Source organism: Cynocephalus volans, chromosome 7 (assembly GCF_027409185.1).
Source record: "Cynocephalus volans isolate mCynVol1 chromosome 7, mCynVol1.pri, whole genome shotgun sequence".
Classification (NCBI taxonomy): domain Eukaryota; kingdom Metazoa; phylum Chordata; class Mammalia; order Dermoptera; family Cynocephalidae; genus Cynocephalus; species Cynocephalus volans.
The window spans coordinates 68,545,985-68,570,568 of NC_084466.1; the positions used below are offsets into that span (position 1 = coordinate 68,545,985).

The window sequence follows — 24,584 nt, forward strand, 5'->3', positions numbered from 1 at the left end:
GCTGCTTCCACTCATGTTCCATGGGGCAGCTGGCTGGTAGGTACCAGGAGGCCTTAGTGAGTCTCTACCAAGTGACCGTAGGTATCTTCACTCTCAGAAAAATCAGGGTCTTGGAGGAATTTCCAGAAAAAATAATTAATTTCTTGTTTCTGAAAGAATAATGCCATCTGTGGTATCAAGTTGCACCTTTGGAAAATAGAACCTTCAGGGTACATCCGAAGAGATCCTCTTTCTCTAGGAATGAATGTTGACATTCAAGCATGCGCCATCTCACGGTAGGCAAGATGTACACTAGGAAAGAAGGATAAAGACTGCCCAGAGGAGGAGTCTCTGAGGGAAGCAGTTTTCTCCACAGCTGGGTTAGTAGCACCCTGGACACAGCTTCTGGTCTGAGTGAGGGAAGAGGTTAAGGGGATGTGTTCCTTCTGAGATCTTTGCCCTCTTCTGTGGTGATGGGTTGCTAGTTAAAATGGGTTTCTTTTTTTCCAGATACTTATTTTATATTTCCAAAAGTACATACAAGGGTGTTTCAAAAAGTTCATGGGAAGATTTGTATTATCATTTAATTCTATGTGTCTACAACCTGTTCTAAGTGCCCTCATATACAGAGAAAGTACGTAAGTTTATATATAGATGTGTTTACATCTTGATTAAATCTAAAGAGAATTTTAGGCAGTACATATGAAAAGCATACGATAAAATAGGAAATTAAAAGTTAATTTAACAAATTATATCCAAACCCTACATAAAGAAAACAAAATAATAGAGTACAGGAGGCTAAAGAGGAAATGCATGTGCTCCTGCCCCCGTTTCCTGGTCTCTCCTCACCCCCAGCCAAGCCTCTGTTCAGAGACACTTCCAAAAGTTTGTGCTTTTGATTCTTCTGGCCAATGTCTCCAAGTCTCTAAATAATATGATTATACTTTTATTTATTGATTAAAATAGGACTTTTTAGAAGTGGAGAATCAAGACAAAGGGAATATAATGAGAAGCAGTCCAGAGCATGGTCTTTGGAAATAGACAAACCTGGGTTTGAGTCCCAGCTCAGCCACCATAACCTGGATGATTTGGGACAGTCACTTGACCTTTCTTTTTCCCATCTGAATAGTGCAGGGTGGGGGGGGAATACTTAACCTTACGGGTGTCAAAAAGATAAATCAATGTTTATAAATTACTTAACCTAGCATTGCCTCATAATTAGCACTCAAATTTAGCTAAAAAATAATGAGATTAAAGGCACAGTCATTACCAGAAATGTATGCCTTAAAGGCACTGCCAAATTACTAGACAGATGTGAAGTCAGCCTTAACTTTATTTATAATTTTTGCCTAAATAGACGATCTGTAATACTTTGTCCTATATAAAACACTCTTGTGTAGCTATCAGCTATCCTTGCCTTTATTTTATTCCAACTTGCATATTATAATATTTAAATATTTCATTTGTCTTGTTCTATGTAAAATGACCTCACATATCCACCAGAAAAGTTCTGTTCTACTGCTTCTCTAGCAATATGGCTTTGGTATATGGGATGGGGAGGGGGGTGACAATCAGAGGAAGGGTAGCAGGGTTGGGTATAAAAATAATAAACCTGGGACTTCAGAACCTCAATTCTTTTCATTCTTATTCACAAGGGTGATAGTAACATGGTGAGAATAATATCTAGAACATGAAAGATATTCCATAATGTTTTTTTTATTTAATTAATGAATGAAAACATATTGATACCTTCTTCAGAACTGTGACTTAATATATTAGCCAAGTTTTTAGGTGAAAGATGTGATATTAAAAAATATTATGGAAGAGTATTAAGGGGGTCTATTTTTGTTTCTTAAATCTTAATTGTACTTTAGCTAAGAAATTTGGAAGACAGTTGCTATGTAAATTATTGTGATTTTAAAACTGGCAATATTGAACAGAGAAAAAGGAAGTTATTAGCTATGGAATGCCTTTTCTGGGATGATTACAATGCTAGGCACTTTTACATGTTATCTTTTTTAAACCACACATCACTAAGAGGTGGGGTTTTTTTTTCCTAGTTAGTGCTTTTTGTCCCTGTTACTGTCCAGTGTCTGAAAAGTATTTAGTACATAGTAGGCTTTCAATGAGTATCTATTAAATAAATAAGTAAAATCACTGAGGTTCAGAGAAGGCAAATAACTTGTCCAGGATCACACAGCTAGTTAGCTACAGAGCTGGTCACATCACATTGTATGCCTGTCAGACCCTATATCCAGGGTTCTTTGCGCTGCCTCTATCCTTGAGTAGTTCACGTGATAACAGGACAGGCCCAGCTACTCATTCTACTTACCTGAAAAATGATTCCTTATCTCAAAAATGGAGAAAATAGTGCTTTTCCCACTTAACATCAATGAGGATGCATAATAGATGCATTTTAACATGTATCATCCCATTTTACCCTCACCACAACCCTGCAAGGGTAGTTATGAACATTAAATACAGAAGAGGTGAAGAAAGAGCTTGGTGAACTATAAAAGGCTCTAAAAGTAAGACACTTTTATATAAAATAATAAACTATTATTATGATATGTGTAAATGCCACTTGATGTTTCCAATAAAGCATTTTCTTGTCTAAAAAAATAAAAGGGAGTTTTAGGCATTTGAAATTCCAATTATCTCTACAAACAAGAAAACCAAAGAATGAACTCCAGAAGGACATATCCCAGTGAGGAAATTAGTTTCTTAACACCTCAGTCAGTCACCCTGTGGGTTAATCAGAGTTGGATGGCTTCCGATTCTGGCTCTGGGCCCTGTCGTCTTTCCTTCTGATACATGAGTAACATGAATCTGGCTGCATAAGCTGTTTATCAGCTCCATCCAGGCCAGGAAACCTTAGGAGAGATTTTGCAAATCCACTGAAACCTGACTGTTTTCCAGCCTTTGTTCCCATTGTGATCAGCCTCCTCTGTTGAACTCCAAACCCACACAGCCCCCACTAAATAGGCCGACCCCCTAAAGCTGGGCCTCTCCAGCTTGCCCTTCTTTGATTTTTGTCAGCCAGTTTATAAAAGTGGCCTACAGGTATTTGTTTTCCTTTCCTTCCCCAAGAGAAAGGGGCCCACCAACACCAGGGAGCAAGGATTCTGCCTGACGGGGGCAGCTCCCTGCAACAGCACCTCTGTCCGGGGGAGGCGGGGAGCTGGCCCGGGGCTGCTACAGCATTTGCTCCCTCTCGGGGCCACCAAGACCAGACGCAGGAGGCCTTACCTGATAAGACAGTGCGAGGTAACTGTGGAGGGCATCTAGGTTTTCAATAAACTCCGTGAGACTTCCTCCCAGTGTCCGTAGCATCCTGTCATAGCCGGACATCTTACAGAACTTAAAGAAATATTCTCCAAAGAGTTTCAGAATGGTTTCCATGGAGACACCTGTGCAATTCAAACCATACCCCACAAATAAAATCCCCTGCAAGGTGTTTGTTCTCCTTTAGGTGTTCTTCATTTGTTTCCAAAGGGTTCAAATCCTGGCTGTGTGATACTGAGCTGCTCTCTACGGCTTCACTTTCCTCATCAGTAAAATGTGAAGAGAATCAGTGTCACGGTGCTGCCGTGAGGAGCCCAGTGCAGCCCTGGCACCTGGCAGGTGCACAGGAAATGTGAGTTCCTCCCAAGCCTACTCTGGTTTTTTTTCCATGGCCTGCATGGCCAATATTTCTTCGTGGTCCAGAAGGGGATGCAGAGCAAGTTGTACCCCCTTGACCCCTGAGTCCCACACCAGGGGCAGGGTACAGCCCTGAACAATCTCTCCTACCACCTCCACCATCTTTAAATACAATGGCCTCTAACTGGAATAAAAGGCTACCTCTGAGAAAAAACTAATATTGCAATGAAAAAAATTCCACCAAGATTATATTATCCTGATTTACCCCAAAGATGATACAAAATGCCTACAATGACTTTCTCTTTCTCTCTCGGTCTCTCCAGATCCTGGTCTCCCTCCAAGGTCAGTTTTCACATCACATTCTCCATAGAGATTTATCTGAATATCCCAGGTCACACTGAATTCTCTCTTCCTAAGGGTTGCATTTTGTCCTTCCTAAATGTATGGAGGGCAGCGACCTCATCCTAGACGTTTTCTGTGCTAGACACAAAGTCGGTGCTTGATGAATTCCTGGGGGTAGATCTGCAGCATTAGGGGGGCTGCTGCCCACCTCCTCCGTACCCCCGGCTGCACTGTTGGAATAGACAGTGAGTGATCGCTTCATGGGACGGGCAGAAAACATTTTTAAGAATATTTTACAGTTCCTGCAACACCCATTATTAAAGTTATTTTACTCAATGCTCACCAAAATCTCATAAGGTAGATAAACTTATTATCATGGCTCCCTTTTTCCAGATGAGCACACTGAGGCTGAGCCATCGTTGTGAATTGACCCTGATCACACAGAGCAGCAGATTGGTTGAAGAGATTCTAACTCTAAATTCAGTGCTTTTTGTACCACATCCCACAGCCACTGGAGTAGCAGTTAGGGAAACAAGGGGTCTCCCCAAGGCGAGGGCTGCTTGTGGGTTGTCTTCATTGACACGGAGTCAGGCCAGCCATCCATGCTGCTGGCCTGGAGCCCCTGTGAGAAACATCCTTTTATTTATTGTGGGGTTTCACTCATGTATGTCCTGGGGCTAGGGAGAAGGTCTGGATGCCCAGGTTTATGGGACCTGCAGGATTCAGTCTCCAGGATCCATGGCTGCATCCCTGAGGGACTCTGTGATGCTCTGGCTAGATCTGGAAGTCACAGCAAGGGCCATTCCAGGTCTCCTGAGCTATCTAGGATTAAATCATACAGATATGGCAGGGGGTTCAAGGCGGTCTGGGCACTGTCCAGCTGCTGCTTGCTTCCTAAGATGGTCTGAATGGCAGATTCCCTACAGCTCATTGCCCACAGCCAGACTGTTGGGCACATAATTGTTCTGTAACTGAGCAGGATATAGTCCCCACTGAGTTGGTCTGACCTTGTTAGAGATGAGTTACACATATTTCCCAAAAATATATATTAGCCAGGTCTTCCAAATCTAGACAAATCTTGGGATGGAAGGGAGGAGGTAGTAACAGCCTGTGTTAAGCACCCTCTGTTGGACTCTTCACTTGTGAATCTATCCTTGTGGGACGCAGGCAGGTTTGTCTATATTAGTAACCAGTAGCCACCTGCTAACTCCTAAATTAACTGAAATCAATTCTCTTTGGGTCCTTTCCAACGCTTATGAGTGCCTGGGAAGAGAATGCCTGAAAAGTAAATGGACAGGTGTGGAATTACTCCTTTCTCCTTCTCCCACCCCTCTCTTCCCTCTAAATCTAGCTTTTTCAGGCAAGAACAAATAGCTGTGCTGTGCTGTATGGCCCGCAGGCTGGAGCTCTGAGCAGGTGCATCCTGTTACCTGCCAGGACAAGCACAGGTCCCAGAGTCCTTCTTCTCCCAGGGACCTCTCCCAGGAGGACTGGGCTGTCTGCAAGCCATGCAAAGTTTTACTCAAGTAACAGTGGCTGCCTTCTGTAGAAAGAATGCTTGTTTGTCTTTTTTTTTTTTTAATCTGTAAACTTACAAAAATTCATGAACTTACTTGTTCCAGACCCTGGTTATTTTGTTTCTGGGTATTCAGCTCTGTGAACAGGAAAGGACATCTGGCTGAGAGACTAACTGTTCCTTAAATGAGGATCTGGGGTTCAGGTGTGGTGTTTTCCATCTGTGATGGGTTTGGGGCTTCTTCTAGAATTCTTGGTTGAGAATGCTAGCCTAGCAGAGGACAAGGGTCACTTTTATAAGTTGATACCTTTCATTTTTTTTATGTAATTTCACCTCGGTGTATTTGGGATTCCAGGAGCCCTCTAAGTCACAGGGGCTCAGGAATATACAGGAAATGGTAAGAAAATGCAAGAAAGAACTAAACACAAATCTTAAGTGCCTTAAAATGGTTTTTGATAATACAAAGGAGAATGTGTGGTATGCTTAATGTTCTATCTTTTGTGTAAGAAAGAAGGGGAAACAAGGAAACCTGCAACTATCTGCTTATCTGTGCAAAATTAAAGACCAGCAGGATCGACTAGGGGCTATTGAGATTGGTTACCTACAGGACATTGGTGGGAATGGGGTTGAAAGGTTAGAAAAACTGTGGAGCAGGGGGGATGACGTTTCTCTGAACATAACTGTTTAAACAGTTCTGGTTTGGGGAATCACATTAATGTTTCATATGCTTAAAATAAGTAAAATAAATAAGATCAATAAGAATTGGTAAAAATCCTAAGGTAGAATATGAACAGAAATAAACTAGCAAAACAGTGTTTCAGCAGAACAGTTTCGAATAACACAATTGCCCAGGAAGAAAATAACCCAGTAGCATTTGAACACAGTATTTACACCTCTCTGTCCCCAGGCTAAAGACAAAAAGAACTTTGAGCAAATATTTAATTGTATTTGTAGGCTTCCTTTTCACAGTGGTGTGGGTTAGCAATTCTGAAACTATAAGTGTACTTCAAAAAGTTCATGGAAAGATTCACGTTATCTTTCACTTCTATTTTTCCAAAAACTTCTTGAAGTACCCTTATACTTCCTAAACACTTGAGGATTGAACATATAAGTAAATATTGTGGGTGGTGGGAGCCAGGTTTCTATCTGAGAATGAAGTTACAGTTACGGGAAGGGGAAGAATAGAATGAATCCTGTGGTGCTGGATTAGAAAATCTAACATAATATGACCACAGAACCCACCACGGTTTTTAGATAGATGGATGGATGGATGGATAGATAGATAGATAGATAGATAGATAGATAGATAGATAGATAGATAGATAGATAGATAGATAGTGTGTATGTGTGTGACCTATTTTTCCATCTCTGTCTACTGACAGAGCCTAAAAGCAGCAATGAGCTCACCTAATATCCAGATTTAGTTCTTAAATGCCATTCTCCACTAAAAGAAAGTGGGACTCCTTGGAGAAATGGCAGATTCCAGGGCTGGGACAGGGAAAGGATGAGAGGAGCCTATGACATCTTGTCATGCCAGAAAGAAAAGAGGTGATTGAAGAATGATGGGGACATGTCAAAAAGACACAGGGCCAGTTTGGAGGGGTTCCCACTGGGTAAATCTTGAAGAATGTGAGCATCAAAATAAGTAATAAAAGTAAAGGACTACAACCTTTTTAAAAAAAATATGAATCAAGGGTCCACACTGATATAAATAAATAAGTGGAGAGAGAGGAAAATTCTTCCTTATAGAAATCCAAATAATAAATGTTAAAGGATACGTACTTAGCAAATTGCCATTTGACCACCACTATAAATATCAATTCAGATAAGAATCACAAATGGATACTAAAATTATGGACGAGGGAGTCTGAGAAGCAGCAATATATTTACATAGTCTGAAAGTATCTCTTCACAAGATACTAATTACAAAAGAAAACAATAACTTTAGTAGAGAAACCTGGCAAATTTCACCTTAAACAAGTGATCAAAGTTAACATCACCAAAGATAGGATAAATTGTCATAATACGCCTGCTTATATGATGAACGGGAGAGACAGAAGATCACTTCTGTGGTCTTCCTGCCAAGAAATCATAACCTTAATTATATCATGAGGAAATACCAGATAATGCTGAGTTGAGGGACATTCTACAAAATAGCTGACCAGAACTTTCCAAAGATACAAATGTTATAAAACACAAAGAGACTCAGGAACTGTTCCAGGCTAAGTACAACTGAAAAGACATGACAACTGACATCACCCCAAATTTTCTTTTGTTCTAAAGGACATCCCTGGGTCAATTGGAAAAATCTCAATAAAGCCTGTTGATTAGAAAATAGCACTGTATCAATGTTCGTTTCCTGAGTTGATTGCTGTACTGTAGTTATGTAAGAGAAGTTTTAGGGATAAAGAGGCATCATGTCTGCAACATACTAACAATTCTGGAAAAAAAAATTGTAGATACAGATACAGAGAGAAGGACAGAGTCAATATGAGTAAATGCTAACATTTGGGAATGCGGATAATGAGTAAATGGGAATTCTTTGTCCAATTTTGCAAACCTTTTGTGAGTTTGAAATTATGTCAAAGTAAAGTTTTTGCTGATTGCCCTGAAAAGACCTTAGGAAATCTTACATAATAAGACCACAAAGACCACACTTATCCATGGCCAGCTGAGACACAGCTGGAACCCGGGCCTCTGTGACAGTATGAATGTTGTTAGGTATAATCAGGGCTTTATCATTATATTTTAAAACTCTTTATCTTGTTAGAGACACATACTGAAATATTTATGGGTGAAATTATGGGAAACCTGAGATTTGCTTAAAGACATTCCAGCAAAAACAAAACCAGAAAAAGGATAAAGGCACCGGATAGATGAAATAAGATTGGCAAAATATTGATAAGTAGTGAAACTGGATGAGGAGTACATGGATCTCAGTATATACCAACCACTCTATTTTTTTGTATGTATTAAAAACTATTAACAGTGGTTTTGATTTTTTAAATAAAAGACCTTGTTAGAAGGAAAATAATAACTGTTACAAAGTGTCTGTGCTTGGCTTCCCTGGAGAGGTGTAGAACTTTCCAACAGGCTTTTAAATTGGAATGATGTGTGAACTTGAACTTTCTGGCTTCAGCTTGGCTCTTCTGGGTTTCCAGGAATGTTTACTTCTTGCTGGGTTACAGCTCAAGGCACTGGAAAGAGCAGAGGTGGGCTCTCCACGGCAGGGATAGCCCTTTAGAGGCCACCCGGGCAGGTTGAGGAATGAGCCACACCCCAGCTGCCTAATCTGAGTCTCCTGGGCAAAGAGCCCACTCAGGGCTGGATTTCTCAAGACCCCTACCCCCCTCCCATCACCCAAGAGGAAGACAACAGGAGCTATTCCTCATGGTGCCCTTCCTCAGTCACGTAGAAAGGCATATCCTGTTCCACAATACAGGGAAGTGCATGCTCTACATTTTACACAATATTCCATTGAAAATGGGTAATTGTTTTTTCAAAGCTTTGGTATCCAAAGGATTAAGTTTCAGATATCTGGAAAGAGCCATTCATCTAGCGTACCCTCCTTCTCAAATGATATCACTTAAGTCAGGCAAGAGATAATGTGTAAGGGACATATTCTAGGAGAAAGAGTAGTTAGAAAAGAAGAGAAACAGCTATCCATGTTGATATTGTAGTTTGCCAGAAGGAAGCAGGCTCTAAATTAGGAGGGTTGAATGTCAGATGTAACAGTAACTTTATTTGGGCATAGAGAAAAAAGAAGCTGGGAGATAGATTAAGGTAGTTTGGGGGCAGACTTCTGCAGGGACAAAGCCCCACTTAAGCCTGATGGATCAGAAGCTGCCTGCTTCCCATCAAATCTTGGAACAGAAGAGTCAGCCCAACAGGGGCCCGAGCAGCGGGACAGGGGTCTATTGGGTGGCATGTGTGCGAGGGAGACAGGGTGAGGTACTTTGTCATGTACCTACTTTGCTCACATTATTTGATTTCATCTTTAGGACAACCCCCTGAGGTAGGTGTCACAATAACCATTATTGCCATTTTACCAATGGAGAATTTGCCGCAGGTTAGATTATTAGGAAATGGTAGAGCCGGGGGGCTCACCCCATCTGTCTAATTCCAAACCCCTCGCTAGAGACATTGTCAGCTTCCCCTCCAGTCTACAGGATTCAGCACTAGCTTTGTAATCAGGTGAACTAAGTTCAAGTCTCCATTTTTGACTGGTGGCACAGCCTGGATCACCTGTGCCTCCCTCAGAGGGGTATGGCAAAGAGCAAATGTTATAACGCCTGATTTCAGGACTTTGTAAATTCTGTTTTGTTACTCTTGTTTTTAAAGAGGTAGGTGCAGAGAAGGCTTGTTGGCATCTGCTGATAGCTAACTGTTGAAACGCATTTTACTACGGGTTTCTTAGCAAGCAAAGTCCAGACGGACACAGCTGTGCCAAATGGCTGTTGTGTGTTGTTTTGAATTTTGTCACTTCAGATCACTAATAACCCACTTACACACTAAGTAGGCACTTATTCATGGACAGAACAATTCTTCATACAATGCTCAACCTGCCATCTGGTCCCATCCTGAATTATGCTAATTAGAAAGCACAGAGCTATGCAGTGGCAGAGTGGGCTGGAATAGTCCCAACAATTGTTTCAAGGTAGGAAAACTGCATTCTGGTGCCCAGTTGGAAAGCAAAGCACTGACTAGTGGTGACTAAGCATGCTTCTTGCTTTGTCAAAGGGAGGGGTTGGTCTCAACTGACCAGTACATTTTGTTAGGCAGTAAATGCAATTCCTGTAGCCTTCCCTTTGTCTGGGCCCTGTTCTCCCTGACTTGAAGGAGTCTTGTATTTACAGAGTAACCACACAGAAGGCTTCCCACGGCCTCCTGATTCCAAATCTCATGCATGTGTTCACTCAATTTTGCATCCCAACTTTTTATTTGAATAATGTACTCACCATATTTACCTATCCTTTCAGATATGAGCCAAAAGATGTTATGGAGATAAATAAGAAGAAGAAAAAAGGCTTCTGGTATTTGAAGATGGATAGAGAGAAATCACAGTGATGTACTTTGGCTTTTCATAGCAAGAGGACGTGGGTCAGCTCACACTGGGTCTATAAACTTGTTGCTGCCTCTGAATGTGTTAGTTGGGTTGGAAACATGACTGCAGCTGGGCAGGTGTGCGATGGCTTCTCTCTACTAAAGTTGCTGCTACACTGTGATCATGAGCACACACCTTACAAAAATGGACTGGGGTGATGTTACACATACAGAGTATTTCTTTCTGGAGATCTAAAAACTTAATAGACACTAGAGTTGCCATAACAAAACATCATAGACTAGGTGACTTAAACAACAGAAATTTCTTTTCTCACAGTTCTGGAGGCTGATGTCTAAGATCAAGGTGCCGGCATGGTCATGTTCTGGTGAGGACTCTCTTCCTGGATTATAGACGGCCACCTTCTCATTGTGTCCTCACATGACAATGAGAGAGAGAGAAAGCTCTCTGCTGCCTCCACTTATAAGGGCACTAATCTCATCATATGGGCCATGCCCTCATGACCCCATCCAAACCTAATTATCTCTCAAAGGTACATCTCCAAATAGCACCACTGTGGAGGTTAAGGCGTCAACACATAAATTTTAAGGGGACACATTCAGTTCACAGCAGTTCTTAATGTTGAAAGAGATTTTTAAGATCTTGAATCTGTGTGTTAAAGATCCATTCTCTAGAACACGAGGTGACAAACTTTTCTATAAAGTGCAGACAGTAAATATTTTCACCTTTGTAGGTCATATGGTCCCTGCCACAACTACTCAACTCTGCCACCATAGCACAAAAGCAGCCATAGACTGCTTAAACAAACAGGCAAGTAAAGTGGCTGTGTTCCAATAAAACTTTATTTACAAAACCAGGCAGGGGCCCAGATTTGTCCCATGGGCTGTATTTTGCCAGCCACTGATCAAAGGGCCCAGAACATTATTATCTGTCACAGTCATTTGAAGCGAACAGCAAAGCCTATCTCTACTTTAAGGAACAACATCCAGAGGTACAAAACATAGAAACACCCCTGCCTTCCCTTCAGATTCAGCGTTCAGTTCACATTTGCCGAGCACCCGCCTTGTGCCATGCATGTTGCTAAGTGCCTGAAGTTGGTAATCTGATTCAATTCATTCCTTCCCACGACACTTTGAGGTATTATTCCTTTTTGAGGAGGAAATCAACCATCACTGGAATTCTAGCCCAAGGTCACACAGCTGGTATGACAGAGCAGAAGCCAACCCCTCATTCCCATTTTAGAATAACAAGAAGATGCCCTTTGGCAGAGGGCTAGGAATCAAACTGAGGCTGCATGATATAGCCACTGCATCCTCCTGCTGCAGGAATCCCTGGAAACAAAATCAAGAAAAGACTACATGTGGGTTTAATTTCACTACCCGTTCTAAGCTTTTTTGCCCTTTTCTTTTTTGAGCTCTGTCAAAACTGTAGCTTTTCAGGTCAAAAACAGTCACCTCTCATATAGAATTCCTTTCTAATGATTATTATTCTTTCTATGGAGAGAAAGTAACTGCTGCTCCTCCTACTTCGCAATTGAAAGCATCAACTTGCTTGTGGGCCACCAGCCATCACTCAGAATCACACACCTGCAGAACTGTCCCCGGAAGGGTGGCAGCTAGGCCTTGCCCATGGGGGGTAGTGAATATTAGGATCAAAAAGGGGTCTGTCTGTGTGGTTTGCACTTTACCATCATAATCACATATTTTAAATTTCTTTTAGAAACAATGTTTAAGAGAAGGGAACAGAGCCCTCTTTGGCAGGTATGTGAGGCAGAAAGGCTGAGAGGCGTCACTGGTGTGGTCCTGCTGCTGCAGCTGGACAAAAAGGCTGCTACCAGGCAGCAGGGCTGAGTCTAGAATCTGGGTCTCCAGGCTCCCAGCTCCCGGGCAGCACAGTGCTGAAAAGAGCACACACCTGGACTCAGACTCCTGCACAAAAAGCCAGAGGCCACCTGCTTTTTTGACAATCCATGCCCCATTGCAAACCTCCCTGGTATCAGCTATGGGGAGACAAAGGGGTCTGGGAGTCCCCCCAAAACAGTCTGAGGTTTGCAGGTGCCAATGACACTCCCCAGTTCCTAGTTTTTTTATCAGCACCACACTCTCCCAAGTGAGCTAACCGGCCATCCCCCCGAGTTCCTAGCTTTTTAATCTGAGGAGAAGGGCCCTCAGCTCCCTGCAAAGCACACCATGTCCATTTCTAGATAAATACAAGTGTGGCTGGCATGAGGGGATTCTCAGTGGCTGGCATGTCAGGTTCTCTGACACACAGAGGTAATCGGAGTGAGTCATGTCAAACATATTGGACACCTGTCAAAGCCAAACATGGTGGTGGCAGAGCAGATGAAGAAACTCAAAGTGACTCTCATGACTTTTGTCTGTGAGAAACCTAAGGCTACTAGAATGGAAAGAGCCACACATGAGCCCTGTACAGGGTTAAAGAGTGTCCCCCAAAATTCATGTCTACCATGAAGCTGTGAATGTGACCTTATTTGGAAATTGAGACTTTGCGGATGTAATCAAGTTAAGACGCAGTCATTGGGGGTAGACCCTAAATCTAATATGATTGGTGTTCTTATGAGAAGAGGAATATGTAGACAGAGACACAGACACACAGGAAGAAGATGGCCATGTGAAGACAGAGGCGGAGATTAGAGTGATGCTGCCACAAGCCCAGGAACACATGGGGCCACTAGGAATTGGAGGAAAGAAGGAAGGATTCTTCCGAAGAGCCTTCAGAGAGAGGATGGCCCTGCCAGCAACTTGATTTTGGATTTCTGGCCCCCTGAACCATGAGAGAATACATTTCTATTGTTTTAAACCCCACCTAGTTTGTGATACAGTCAATGTTCCTTATTTGAGGATTCTGTATTTGCAAATTTACCCACATACTAAAATTTACCTGTAGCACCCAAAATCAATATTCACAGAGCTGTCATGGTCATTCATAGACATTCACAGAGCAGCAAAAAATTTACATTGCCCAACACAAGTGTTTCTAGCTGAGGTCTAGCAAGGCAATACTCTCCATTCTTATTTCAGTTCTCATACTATAAACAAGTGTCCTTGTTTCAGTCTATTTAGTGTCATATTTTTACATTTTTATGCTTTTTGTTGGTGATTTTGCTGTTTAAAACAGCACCCAAGCATAGTGCTGAAGTGCTGTCCGGTGTGCCTATGCACGAGAAAGCTGTGATGTGCCTTACAGAGAGCATATATATGTTAGATTAGCTTCATTTGAGCATGAGTTACAGTGCTGCTGGCCATGAATTCAAGGCTAATGAATCAACCACAGATATTAAACATGTTGTCTTTAAACAGATGCACACATAAAAGAAGGTTATGTATTGATCAGTTGACAAAAATATTGTGACCAGAGACTCACAGAAACCTAACCCTGTATTTCCCCTAGGAGCAGTGGCTCGGTATCCACTAATTCAGTGTTTATAGCAACTTCATAGAACAAAACTACCTTGAATGATGAGAATCAACTGCATTTTGTTACAGCAGCTTTAGAAAACCCAAACAAGCCCTTTTCATACTTACCTAGAACCTTGCAGGCCTCTCGGATGAGCTTAATGGTAATGATGTCATCATACACTGTGTAAGTCATGAAGGCATCCTGTATTTCTGCAGAAGCTCTGGAAGATAAATCAAGGTGCAGTGAACACTCAGTAACTGGAGCTTTGCCTCGGGAATATATCCACTGGTTCAGCAAGATAGAATATAGCAAGAGCTCTCCTGATCACATGGAATGTGAGACATATAGTGTCAACTCCTCCAAGAGGCCTTCCCTGGACCTGAGTTTGGGCCAACAGCTCCCTTCTCAAGTATCCAGAATAGCCTATACATTTTCCCCAATGTGTATAGATTATTGGTCTTACCCTCTAGACTGGGATCCTTGAGGGTGAGCATTGTAACTTATTTTTGTATTTGACCTCTCAGCAAGTGGCACTGTGCTTGGCACATGTTAAGAACTTAATACGTGGAAGTGAACTTGGAACTCAATGATCATAGAGTCTGGTTCTCTGAATGTAGGGCAGCTGTTTGAGTATCTCACTGTTTTGCAATGCATTTGGCTGTGCTGCAGGAGTTGCTGATGGACTTTGGTCTTGCAACAGCTAACCAATCCTGGTGAAAAAGTTTTAGCCTGGGAGTCAGAAGAATGGCACTCTTGGCTTGGCCCTTGTGTGAGTCATTGAACTATGGTTGGCAATGCAGTCAACAAATGGGGGAAGGAGGCAGGGGATCCTGCCCTAAGAAAGGGAGGTTTAACTGAGACTGGAGGATGAGTAGGCAAAGAAGAGCATTCCAGGCAGAGAGAATAGAAGAGCATTCCAGGCTCTGAGGCAGCAGAGAGCATGTGCAAAGAACAGAGAGAAGTGTAAAACATTTGAGTTATCCCAGAGCACATCATAGAGTTTTGCAATTGCAAGAGGTGTGGAATTTCCCAATTGTCCAGTTTCCCACTCTACACTCTCTCTGACTGCTGGTCTTCTGGCTTATTCTTAAATGTTTCCAATGACAAGAAGCAAGGTAGCATATTCCATTTACAGACTGCTCTCTCTAATACAAAGTTCTTCCTTACGCTGAACTGAAACCTCTTCTGGGCCTTCATAAGACCTTCTATTTATTGAACCTCTGGTTTTGGCCCAAGAGATCACAGATTATTTCTCATCACCCCTTTTACTGTTGAAAAAAACTGATGCTTAAAGGGGTTAAGTGTCTTTCCAGGATCATCCAGCTGACACACGAAGGATCTGAGCTCTGAGCTCCAAAGCCCAACTCCCTCCTGCACTGTGCCACTGGCAATTCACGCAGCCGCCCTAGTTCTGCCCTTTGGAGAAATGCAGACTGGACTGGTCCTTCCTCCAGATATCAACCTATCGAATATTCAAAGATCTTTATTCATTTCTAAGTCTTTATATTTTTCTGGGCTAAATACCCCTTTATCTTTCTAGATTTCATCTTCCTCAGTGTAAAATGGGGTGAGCATTATTGCCTGCCCTCTTTATCTGACAAGCATGTTGATAGGGATAGAACAGGATAACAGAAGTGAAAGAACCTGGAGCAAACGAGAACTGCCTTACAGATCCGGTGCGGAGCTACGATAACGAGAACGAGGAGATAACTGGTGTGTCGGGAGGTGACGGGGCTGGGGGTTAGGAAATCCCAGCCCCAGGCCTATCCCTGATATGCATTAGCTCTGAGAGAAAATCACTTTTCCTCTCTGGGCCTTGATTTTCTTATCTATAAAATAAGGGAGGTGGTGGGTGAGATCAGTGTTCCTCAGCCTTTTCTTAAAATTCATGTCCCCTCTTCCCAATACACACACACCACTGGGGATTCATAAACAGCCCCAGGGACCCTTGTGCCTGTATTGAGTGAGGATCACTGGACTAAAAGCTCTCTGAATTTCCCTCCACCTGTAAGATTTTCTATTTTGGTCCACGTCTGTACAGTGGTTTCTAAGCACTATAGAATGCAGCTGTTAGAGAAGTCAGATGTGGGACCCAGGGCAGAGGAAGGGTGTTGTAAACCATCGTCACTCCCTGAAATGGGGTGCTTTCCACTGTGCTGACATTACCTCTCCACTTGCCTCCCCAGAGCCTCTGAGCCTTTGTGAAAACATATGCCCTCCTTCCGTGCCTATGAGCAAAAAAGAAACACAATGGACAAGACCCCAATTCAAACTTGACGCGTTGTCATTATCTGTTCTGAAGACTCCAGAGAGGCTTATGTGATCTCTGAGCCCCGCAGAAAGGTAACAAACTCTGTGCTGCTCCCCAGCCCTCTGATGGGACCACCCATCTACCACTACCTGGGTCTGGCAGCCTCTTCTTTCCTGTAGGATAAACTGATAATACTTTAGTGTCAAATATTCATTTGGGTTTGCATATGTGTTGCATGTTTCTGGGATGCCAGACGTGCTCAAACTGTTATGATTACACGGGGATTTTCAGCCTTGTTTATTGGTCTCCATGACCTTGCATATAACATTTCCCACAGACTCTATGCACACTTGCATATATAGAGTTATCCAAACTGCTTTAGTGAAACAATATGTTCACCAAGAACTTAAAAAAATAAATAAGCCAATCAATATTTTCTAATGAAATGGTAAAACCTCTGATAAGAAGAAGGGAAGGAGAGAAAAATGATTATCAGAAAACATTTTGAAGAGATTGGGAACTGGAAAAGTAACAGATATGGGATATGACATAAGAGTTCAATGTTTCCAGCTGGCACAAAGAGGAGTACACTTCATGTAACATGACAAATGGCAGCCACATAGGTGTTCACATGTACACCTACAAGAGACACTGATGAGTCAATACTTAATTAGAACAGTCAGGCATTAAATGTGCATTCCTTTTTACTTAGTTCCAACTAGTGATACCCAAAATATCTGGGCAGGAAATCAGGGCCAGGCTGCCTGTGTCAGAATAACTTGGGGAGCAAAATAAATGTACAGATTCCTGAGCCCTAGGAGCTAGTGTTTAGAAATCTACATTTTTTTAGTCACTTGCCTCAGATGACTGTCTAGGTTTGAAAATCACTGCTCAAAAACCCTTTCTAGGATTCAATCTGGCAAGACAGCAGATTGCAAATGATAGACCTTACATTGTTCAACCTTACTGAATTGATGTAATGGTTTCTAAGAGTCCAGAGTGAGCTATAAAGCCCACAGGAAAAATGAATAGCACTTAGCAAGCTTCAGGCCAAGAAAATGGGATCAATTTAAGCCATGGGAAACCATTCTTTCAACAGTTCCAAACTTGCCTGTGACTATGTGTAGGTGTAATTGAGGACAGAGAGGCCTGTAGATATGAAGGGTTGTCCGTCCACAATTTAGGAAGAACACCAGCCTGCCTTCCTAGCCTGTTCTCCAGCTGGCTCCTCCAGCTGCTTCTCCAGCTTTCCACAGCTTTCTTGATAAGGTCCAGACTTCTCAGGTAGACACCTCCAGCCCTCCATGACCTCGCCCCTGCTCCTCCCCTCCCCTCCGACCCTCTCCCCTGGGCCCCACTCCTCCAGCTACTCACAGTTCTTTCCTGCCCGCCTTCCATGGTCTCTTGCTCCACCAGAAAGGCTCTTTCTCCCCCTTATCTGGCTAACTTTATTCATCCTTCTCAGCTCAGCTTAAGAATCACCAACTCCTGTCATTCTGAGCCACATGCCAATTCAGATGTCCCTCCTCTGAGCCCCTGCAGCTCCCAGTATCACCCGTCTTATCACTACTGCACGTGTTAACTTTTGACTCACCTGTCTGCATGCTTCCTGACTACCAAGTCTAACGACAGGAAAATGTCAATTGATTTATCTTCTGTACCTAGCATTGCACCTGGCACACAGTGAGAGCTTGATAAATACTCACAAGAGAAATTAGAAATTTAGGTGAGAGACCTAACCTGACAGAGGCTCATATGCTTGCTGTGTGTGTGTCAGGAGGAAGCCAGGGTGTTCATCCTGGCTCTATCACAATCCAGCTGGATGACTTGGAACAAATCTCACTGTCCTCCATTTCTTCATCTTTACAATGACAGTATTGGATAGGTCAGTGTTTAGTTTCAATTTCCATAGAGATTGTGATGTCCAACCTCCCCTCCTCTCCCCCAGCCACCAATGATGTGCCCTACCTGACCTCTGATTCACTTAGGAAGACTCTGGCACTTAAATCAGCAGTTCTCAAAACACGATCTGTAGAACTTCGGGGGTCCCTATGGTGTTTCTAGGGATCCACGAGGTCAAAATTATTTTCATAATAAAACTAAGATATTATTTACCTTTTTTACTGGTTAAAATTTATACTAATGGTGCAAAAGCATTGTTGGGTAAAACTGTTGGTGCCTTAGCATGAATCAAGGCAGGGGCACCAAGTGACGATATCTTCATTATGTTGCTTGTAGTTGTTAACACTCATCACTGCCTCACACATGCAATAAAAAAAATGCCAATTTCACTTCAGATTGTTCTTGTAGAGACAGTAAAAATGATCAGTTTTATCAAATCTTGACCCTGACTACACATCTTTTGAACATCTTGTGTAACCGAATGGTTAGCACACATACCCATAAAGGACTTCTGCTGTATACAGTCACCTCCAGGAAAGGCACTTGCATGAATGAGTCAAGAGCTGAATTAGCCACTTTTTAAAACAAAACATCATTTCTCCTTGAAAGAACCACTGACAGACGAACTCTGGTTACTCAGACTTGGATATTTGGCAGACGTTTTCTTTAAAAAAGAACAAAGTTAGCCTGTCACTTCAAGGAAAATAACGGGCAGAATGTGTTGCCAAGGATAAAACTGAAGCTTTCAAGTGAAAATGAAAATTTTGGAAAACTTGCATCTGCTGCTAGGAGCGTTTTAGCTTCCCAGTTCACAGAGCCTTTTCTAATAAGATTGTGATGATATTGACAAATCCAATTTTGATACTGTATAATGAAACGTCAACATTTGTAAAATCTGCACAACTCTGTAAGCTAATAGTTTCCAAATGACTAATGCATGATGATTCAAAATGATGGCAAATGATTTATTTCAAAGTGAAGCACAGACCCAGGGATTTTAGTATAATAGAGCTGAAGGTCATTGGTACGGTTTCAGATTCAACATTGTAACTGACTTTTGAGAAACTACCACTTGCCGAGCTTATGTGAGGTTTAAAAGAATAATCACAATTATCTGAAAAGAGTACTAAAGCCCTTCTTCCTTGTACATTTTCTCCATATATTTTGACCAAAACTACAAATCAGAACAGATAGGGTACAGAAGATAGAATTTTGATATCTTCCATTGTCAGACATTAGAGATTACAAAAATGTAAAATAACAGCACTCTTCTCACTAATTTTTTTATTTGGATAGTTATTTATCATAAAAATGCATTATTTAGGCTGACATAATAGGTTTGTTATTATTATTTTAGATGAATTAATAAATATTTTTAAAAATTTCTCAGTGTTATTGTCTAATGCTGTAAATACCCATAAATACACAAAAGCTCTTTGAGGGGTCTTCCATGATTTATTATAAAAGCTTTCTAAGACCAAAATGTTTGAGGACTTCTCATTTAAGCCTAGAGTGAGTCAGATGTGCTTTGGAAGCTGAGGCTTCCAGGACGGGGAGGAAGCAGCCCCACCCGGCCCCTCTAGCCTGGAGCCATCCCCAGCCTGGGGGGTCACCCTGTGTGCCCTGATAGTGGTCCTGGTGACTGTGGGTGGGGCCACAGGCCACCCAGCCCCCACAGCCACCTGACCCTGGTAGACTCAACAAGCATCTAGACCCTAATGTGATCCCACAAAAAGGCATCGGAAGGAGAGGCTGTACATTCCCTGTGGGGACACCTGGTCCCAGAGGACTTCCCCTAAAGGTGGGGGAGAGGGCTGGGACAGGCAGAGGGAGATCAAGGACTGCAATTTTCCCAGGACTTGTCACCAGAAGAGAAGCACGCATCCACAGGAATCTGCTGAGAGAGACACGGGTGTGCCTAAAGAAATTAGTCTGAGTTATCAACAAAAATAAAATACAACAAAAACAACTTCAGCCAGCCATGTTAGAGGAATATTCATTCTATTCCCTTTATAGAGAATGACATTATAAAATCATTGCCATATGAACAGGCAAACATGCAGGGAAATATTATTAATTCCTGGATGATAGTAATAATAAAAACATGTTATGTTTTGGGCTTTTGATGTTTATGTTATCTGTCAGCTTTAAATTTTTTTTCCTCATTCTAAATAAATACTCACTTTTGCAGCTAAATTTTTATTTGTAATTTTATAAACTTCAGGCCTCATAGTATCAGTTTCTACTCCTGCTAAATTTATCTTTCATACAGTCCCACTAAACAAAAATATTTCTCAAGCTTTACCTTTGATGATTTTATTAACACAAACAAAATTTCTACTTTATAGTATCATAATATTAACTGTATTTTTTTAAATGTCCTACACCCTTAGATATTCTCATATGATCTCTTGGGAGTCGAGTCCCCCAGATGAAAAACCCTAACCAAACTGATTTCCAAGGTCCCTTCTAGTTCTGACGCTCCGTGCTTTGAGGCAGCTAGATGACTCAGCAAGCACGATTATGGCCAGGAAAGGAGTGGAAGTGGGTAAACAGGCAGCATTCCTCTATAAAAGTTAAAAATAAAATCTCTCTGCTTTCACCTACTTTTTAACTAGACTTTATTTATGGGAAAGCAGAGAACACAGAGGGAAAGGGGGCTGGTGGTCTCAAAGGAAGGGGTAAGAGGCTCGGTTAGTCAATGAATAGAGGAGGTATGGCAAAAAAGGGGAGCATAGGAATCATTCTGGTTTTTTCTGGCTCAAACAGTTTTCCAATATACTTGAAAGGATGCTTTTCTGGATGTCAGAATGTTAGCAGCATTTCCTGTTTCGCAAGAACAGACATCTCAGGAATGCATAGGCAGGGGTCCCTGAATTGTTTCGGTCCTAGAACCCTTAGGGATTCTGATGAATGCTATGCACTCTCTCCCCAGAAAATACATGTAGACACATGCATGCAACATTATCACAGATGACTTCAGAGGGTTCTCAGACCCTCTCAATGCCATCCTGGGCCTCTGGTTTAGAACCCCCGACACTGAAAGAAACCATGTGATCCCGTCAACCGCACCCCTCCTAAATGGATTGGTTTGGGATCCATCTGATTGGGCCAGGTATGGACACCTGACCAATGCTGACCCATCAAACCCCCTGTCTCGAGTGTCTGGAAGGGAGACACTGAGAAACTGAGCCAGTCAGGCAACGGTGATCTTTTGAATCAAAAGGACATATAGAAAAGTTTGAAGAAACAGAACTTAAGAGACTTGCAGAGAGAGCTGGGATAATAGAGTGAACATGAAGAGGGTCGTGGAGACGGAAGGAGGCTGCTGACCTTCCACTTGCTCAGAGGTTTCTCTGTTCTTCCTGTGCTCGAGCTCCACAAGAGTCCTCTGAATCCTCATACCACCACCTTTATACTCCAGCTCACACAGTGCTTTGCTGATCCTTGCAAGCAAAGTCCTGGACCAAGTTCCAAAACCAAAGGGGCCAGGGGATGTTAGACACCTTGCCTATGCTGGCCACCTAAATCCTCACGAGTGCATGAGGCGGATACCATCATTATCTCCGCTTATGACGGAGGGCACCATGGCTCAGACACTTCAGTAATCCATTGCAATTAAAGTAAAATTTCAGCTCCTTCCCATCTTCTCCACATTTATATATTCTTGTCCCTAACAACTTCTCCACTTTCATCTCCTATCAGATTTCTCATACATGATATTCCCATCATGTTGAATTTTTTTCTGGGTCTCAGATTCACTGAGTTCAGTCCCACTTCAGGACCTTTGCACCTGCTGTCCTCTCTGCCTGCAACAAGCAGACTTCCCTGATTTAAGGCTGGCTCTTTCCTTCCTTTCAGTTCAAACACTACTTTTGCAGAGAGGTCTTTTCTGACCTCCTCAGGGAAACCAGCTTCTCTCCCCCATCACTATCAAATATTATATGTTTTTATTGCACTTTGCCCAATCTAAAAGGTTTTCGTTTATTTGTTTATTTGCTTGCTTGGTGTTTGCCCCCACATTGTAATACATTCCTAGAGAACAGAGCCCTCGTCAGCTCCCTTTGCCCCTATTCCCAGTGTCTGGAACTTCGCTCAGCACATACTAGGAGCTGAATAAAAACTTACTGGATAAATAAACTTGCCTGAGTCAAACCTCTAGTAATTGATCCAGGCAAAATGTAAAGGTTTAACTGACTCCAAAGGCCTTACTCTTCCCAATCTATTAGTTGCTTCTCATTGTTAAGTTTTGATATAGGTTTTAGCCAGGTTATAAAAGAGTGGCTCATAATTAGGAATCTATAAATCCAGACTGTATGAGAGGGGGATAAACAATGCAGGCACAAGAGGAGAAACATCTGTTTCTGATTATTTCATATAAAATAAAACTTATGTCATAAGGTCTGGAGACATAGTTTATTTTACCTAATCATTTCTTCTTAAAATTTGTGTAGGAATTGATGGGTTTTTCTTTTTCAGCTAAAATTCTATTTTAAAAGCACTAGGGAACTTGTTGTTTAAATGTAGCCTGAAGCAAATACTTCTGCACAGCAAATACGCTTGCCTTAATTTGCATTTTATAAGTTGAGTTTCCTGCACTACAGTTTTGTTTTGTTTTTTAATGAGCTCTAATATGATGCAATTTTCAGAGCTGCTTGGGCTTGTTAGGCTTTACTTTTGGCTTACAGATGCATGCCCAATGCAATCACATAGGTGTCTGCTGCTCTATATGTGAACATGTCCCATGAGACTCAATCAGAGAATTGGAACTTCCAGATTAAAGAAGTTATACAGCAACACAGACTCAAGAGATGGCCCTGCTGGCTTCTCTGTTCCCAGACCTAGTTCCTTGATTCCCTTACACTCTTACATCCCTTGTTCAAAAGTCCTTTATCACTTTGGAGTCCATGTGGATTCCAGGGCTTTCTGTTTGTTTGGGAATGCTATGAAAACTGCCCCTCTTAGGGTAGGATGAGGTGACATTCCATCCTTTCAGTGAGGTCACATCAAGGATCCAGAAATAAAAAAGTCTCTTGCATCTATTTATACATGGAAAGCTGTTTCTTTCCTGGATTGGGAAAGATGTGCTGAATATCTCAGCACATCAGGGTTCCCATAGCTGGTCATGCTACATCCAGAATGTGTGTGCATGGGGGTGGGGGCGGCAGGAGAGGTCTTCCCTAAACAGTGCATCTCAGCTGCCAGCTCCAGCAGAGCACATCGCCATCTTCCTTCACTCATGTCTAAGTGTTCCGGCTATTTCTTGGTATCTCTGGTTATTTCCAGAGCCCTGGCCTTTCTCCTGGGCAGGGCAAACTCTTCTGAGCAGCAGCTGAGCTGAGCCTAAAAGTCCTAACCAGGAAATTAGATAGTGCAAGGTTCATAAGTCAAAAATCCATCAACAAAGTCACACTGTCCCTCTCATGGGCTGGTCACTAACACTAATGGGGGTTCCTCTAGGCAGCCCTGGACAATGGCCCACACTGGGTATCAGGGAGACCAGTCTGAAAAGAGGAGCAGAGACAAAGCCATCCATCAAATTGTGCTTATTTTAGGAAACCAGACCTCTTTTGGGCAAAGAGGAAGCCTTCGAAGAACATCTGCTTCTTTAAGAAGGAGGGCATAGTTATCTGACCAGCAGCAAAGCAGTTTCTATTAATGCAAATATGATCTAATCCTAATATTGCACCTATTCTATATATTGGAGAAGGGGGGAATGATGCTTACTGAGTTCCTATTAGGTACTTTGGGGTAGATTGTTCTACTCAGTCCTCTTGTCAACCCTGGAAGATAGATGCATTGTTCCCCTTTTATCAGTGAGGAAACAGAGCTTCAGAGAGGTGAAGCAACCTGCTCAGGAATGCACAGCTCTGCACAGCCGAGCCAGGACTCAAACGCAGTCCAGTGGGATGCACACCCTACTGTCCCTCCTCCTCCCCCGCAGCCCACCTGAAGACCAGCATGCTGAAAACAAGCCTATAGCGAGCCTCAAGTTCAATTACAAAGCAGCTTACCTTTGTTGAGTGTGCAACTGGGCCAGGTATTTTTTCTGTGTCTGGTTTGTATGATCTCATTTCACATTTTCAGCAACCCCTGTGAGGTTAGCTACTTTTACTCTCATTCTTTTATGATGAGACACCTGGGTCGCAGAGTGGTTAAGTATCATGCCCAGGGTTATATAGACTGTAAGGGATGCTTCTGGGCTTTGACTCCAAACATTGTAGCCCCAGAGCCCCTGCTGAACCCAACTACAGCTTCTTAAGGACTTACAACCACATCCAGTGACTTCTGAGAGTACAAATATCCTGCTTCCCTAGTTGGTCCCCCTGCTCCCTTGCCATGTTCACCCTATGGCCTGGCTGAGCTCGCAATCTCTCCTTCCTCCTGTTCCTCCTGAGACTGACTACACAGCAGGGGCAGATGATTTTCTGGAAGGCAGAGGGGGGCAGGGCTATAGCTGACCTGCCCCT

The 24,584-nt window shown here is 42.4% G+C and overlaps 1 protein-coding gene across 1 annotated transcript in view; it reads right to left on the minus strand.

Annotated features, from left to right (window-relative positions):
- The window catches only part of LOC134381656 (guanylate cyclase soluble subunit beta-2-like), a 74,635-nt gene that overhangs the window by 38,276 nt on the left and 11,775 nt on the right, over positions 1–24,584 (minus strand). The window contains exons 7-8 of the mRNA XM_063101540.1: positions 14,087–14,181; positions 3,229–3,389 (exon numbers count right to left, since the gene is read on the minus strand). Coding sequence (XP_062957610.1) covers positions 3,229–3,389; positions 14,087–14,181 — 256 coding nt within the window. The remainder of the gene's footprint in view (positions 1–3,228; positions 3,390–14,086; positions 14,182–24,584) is intronic.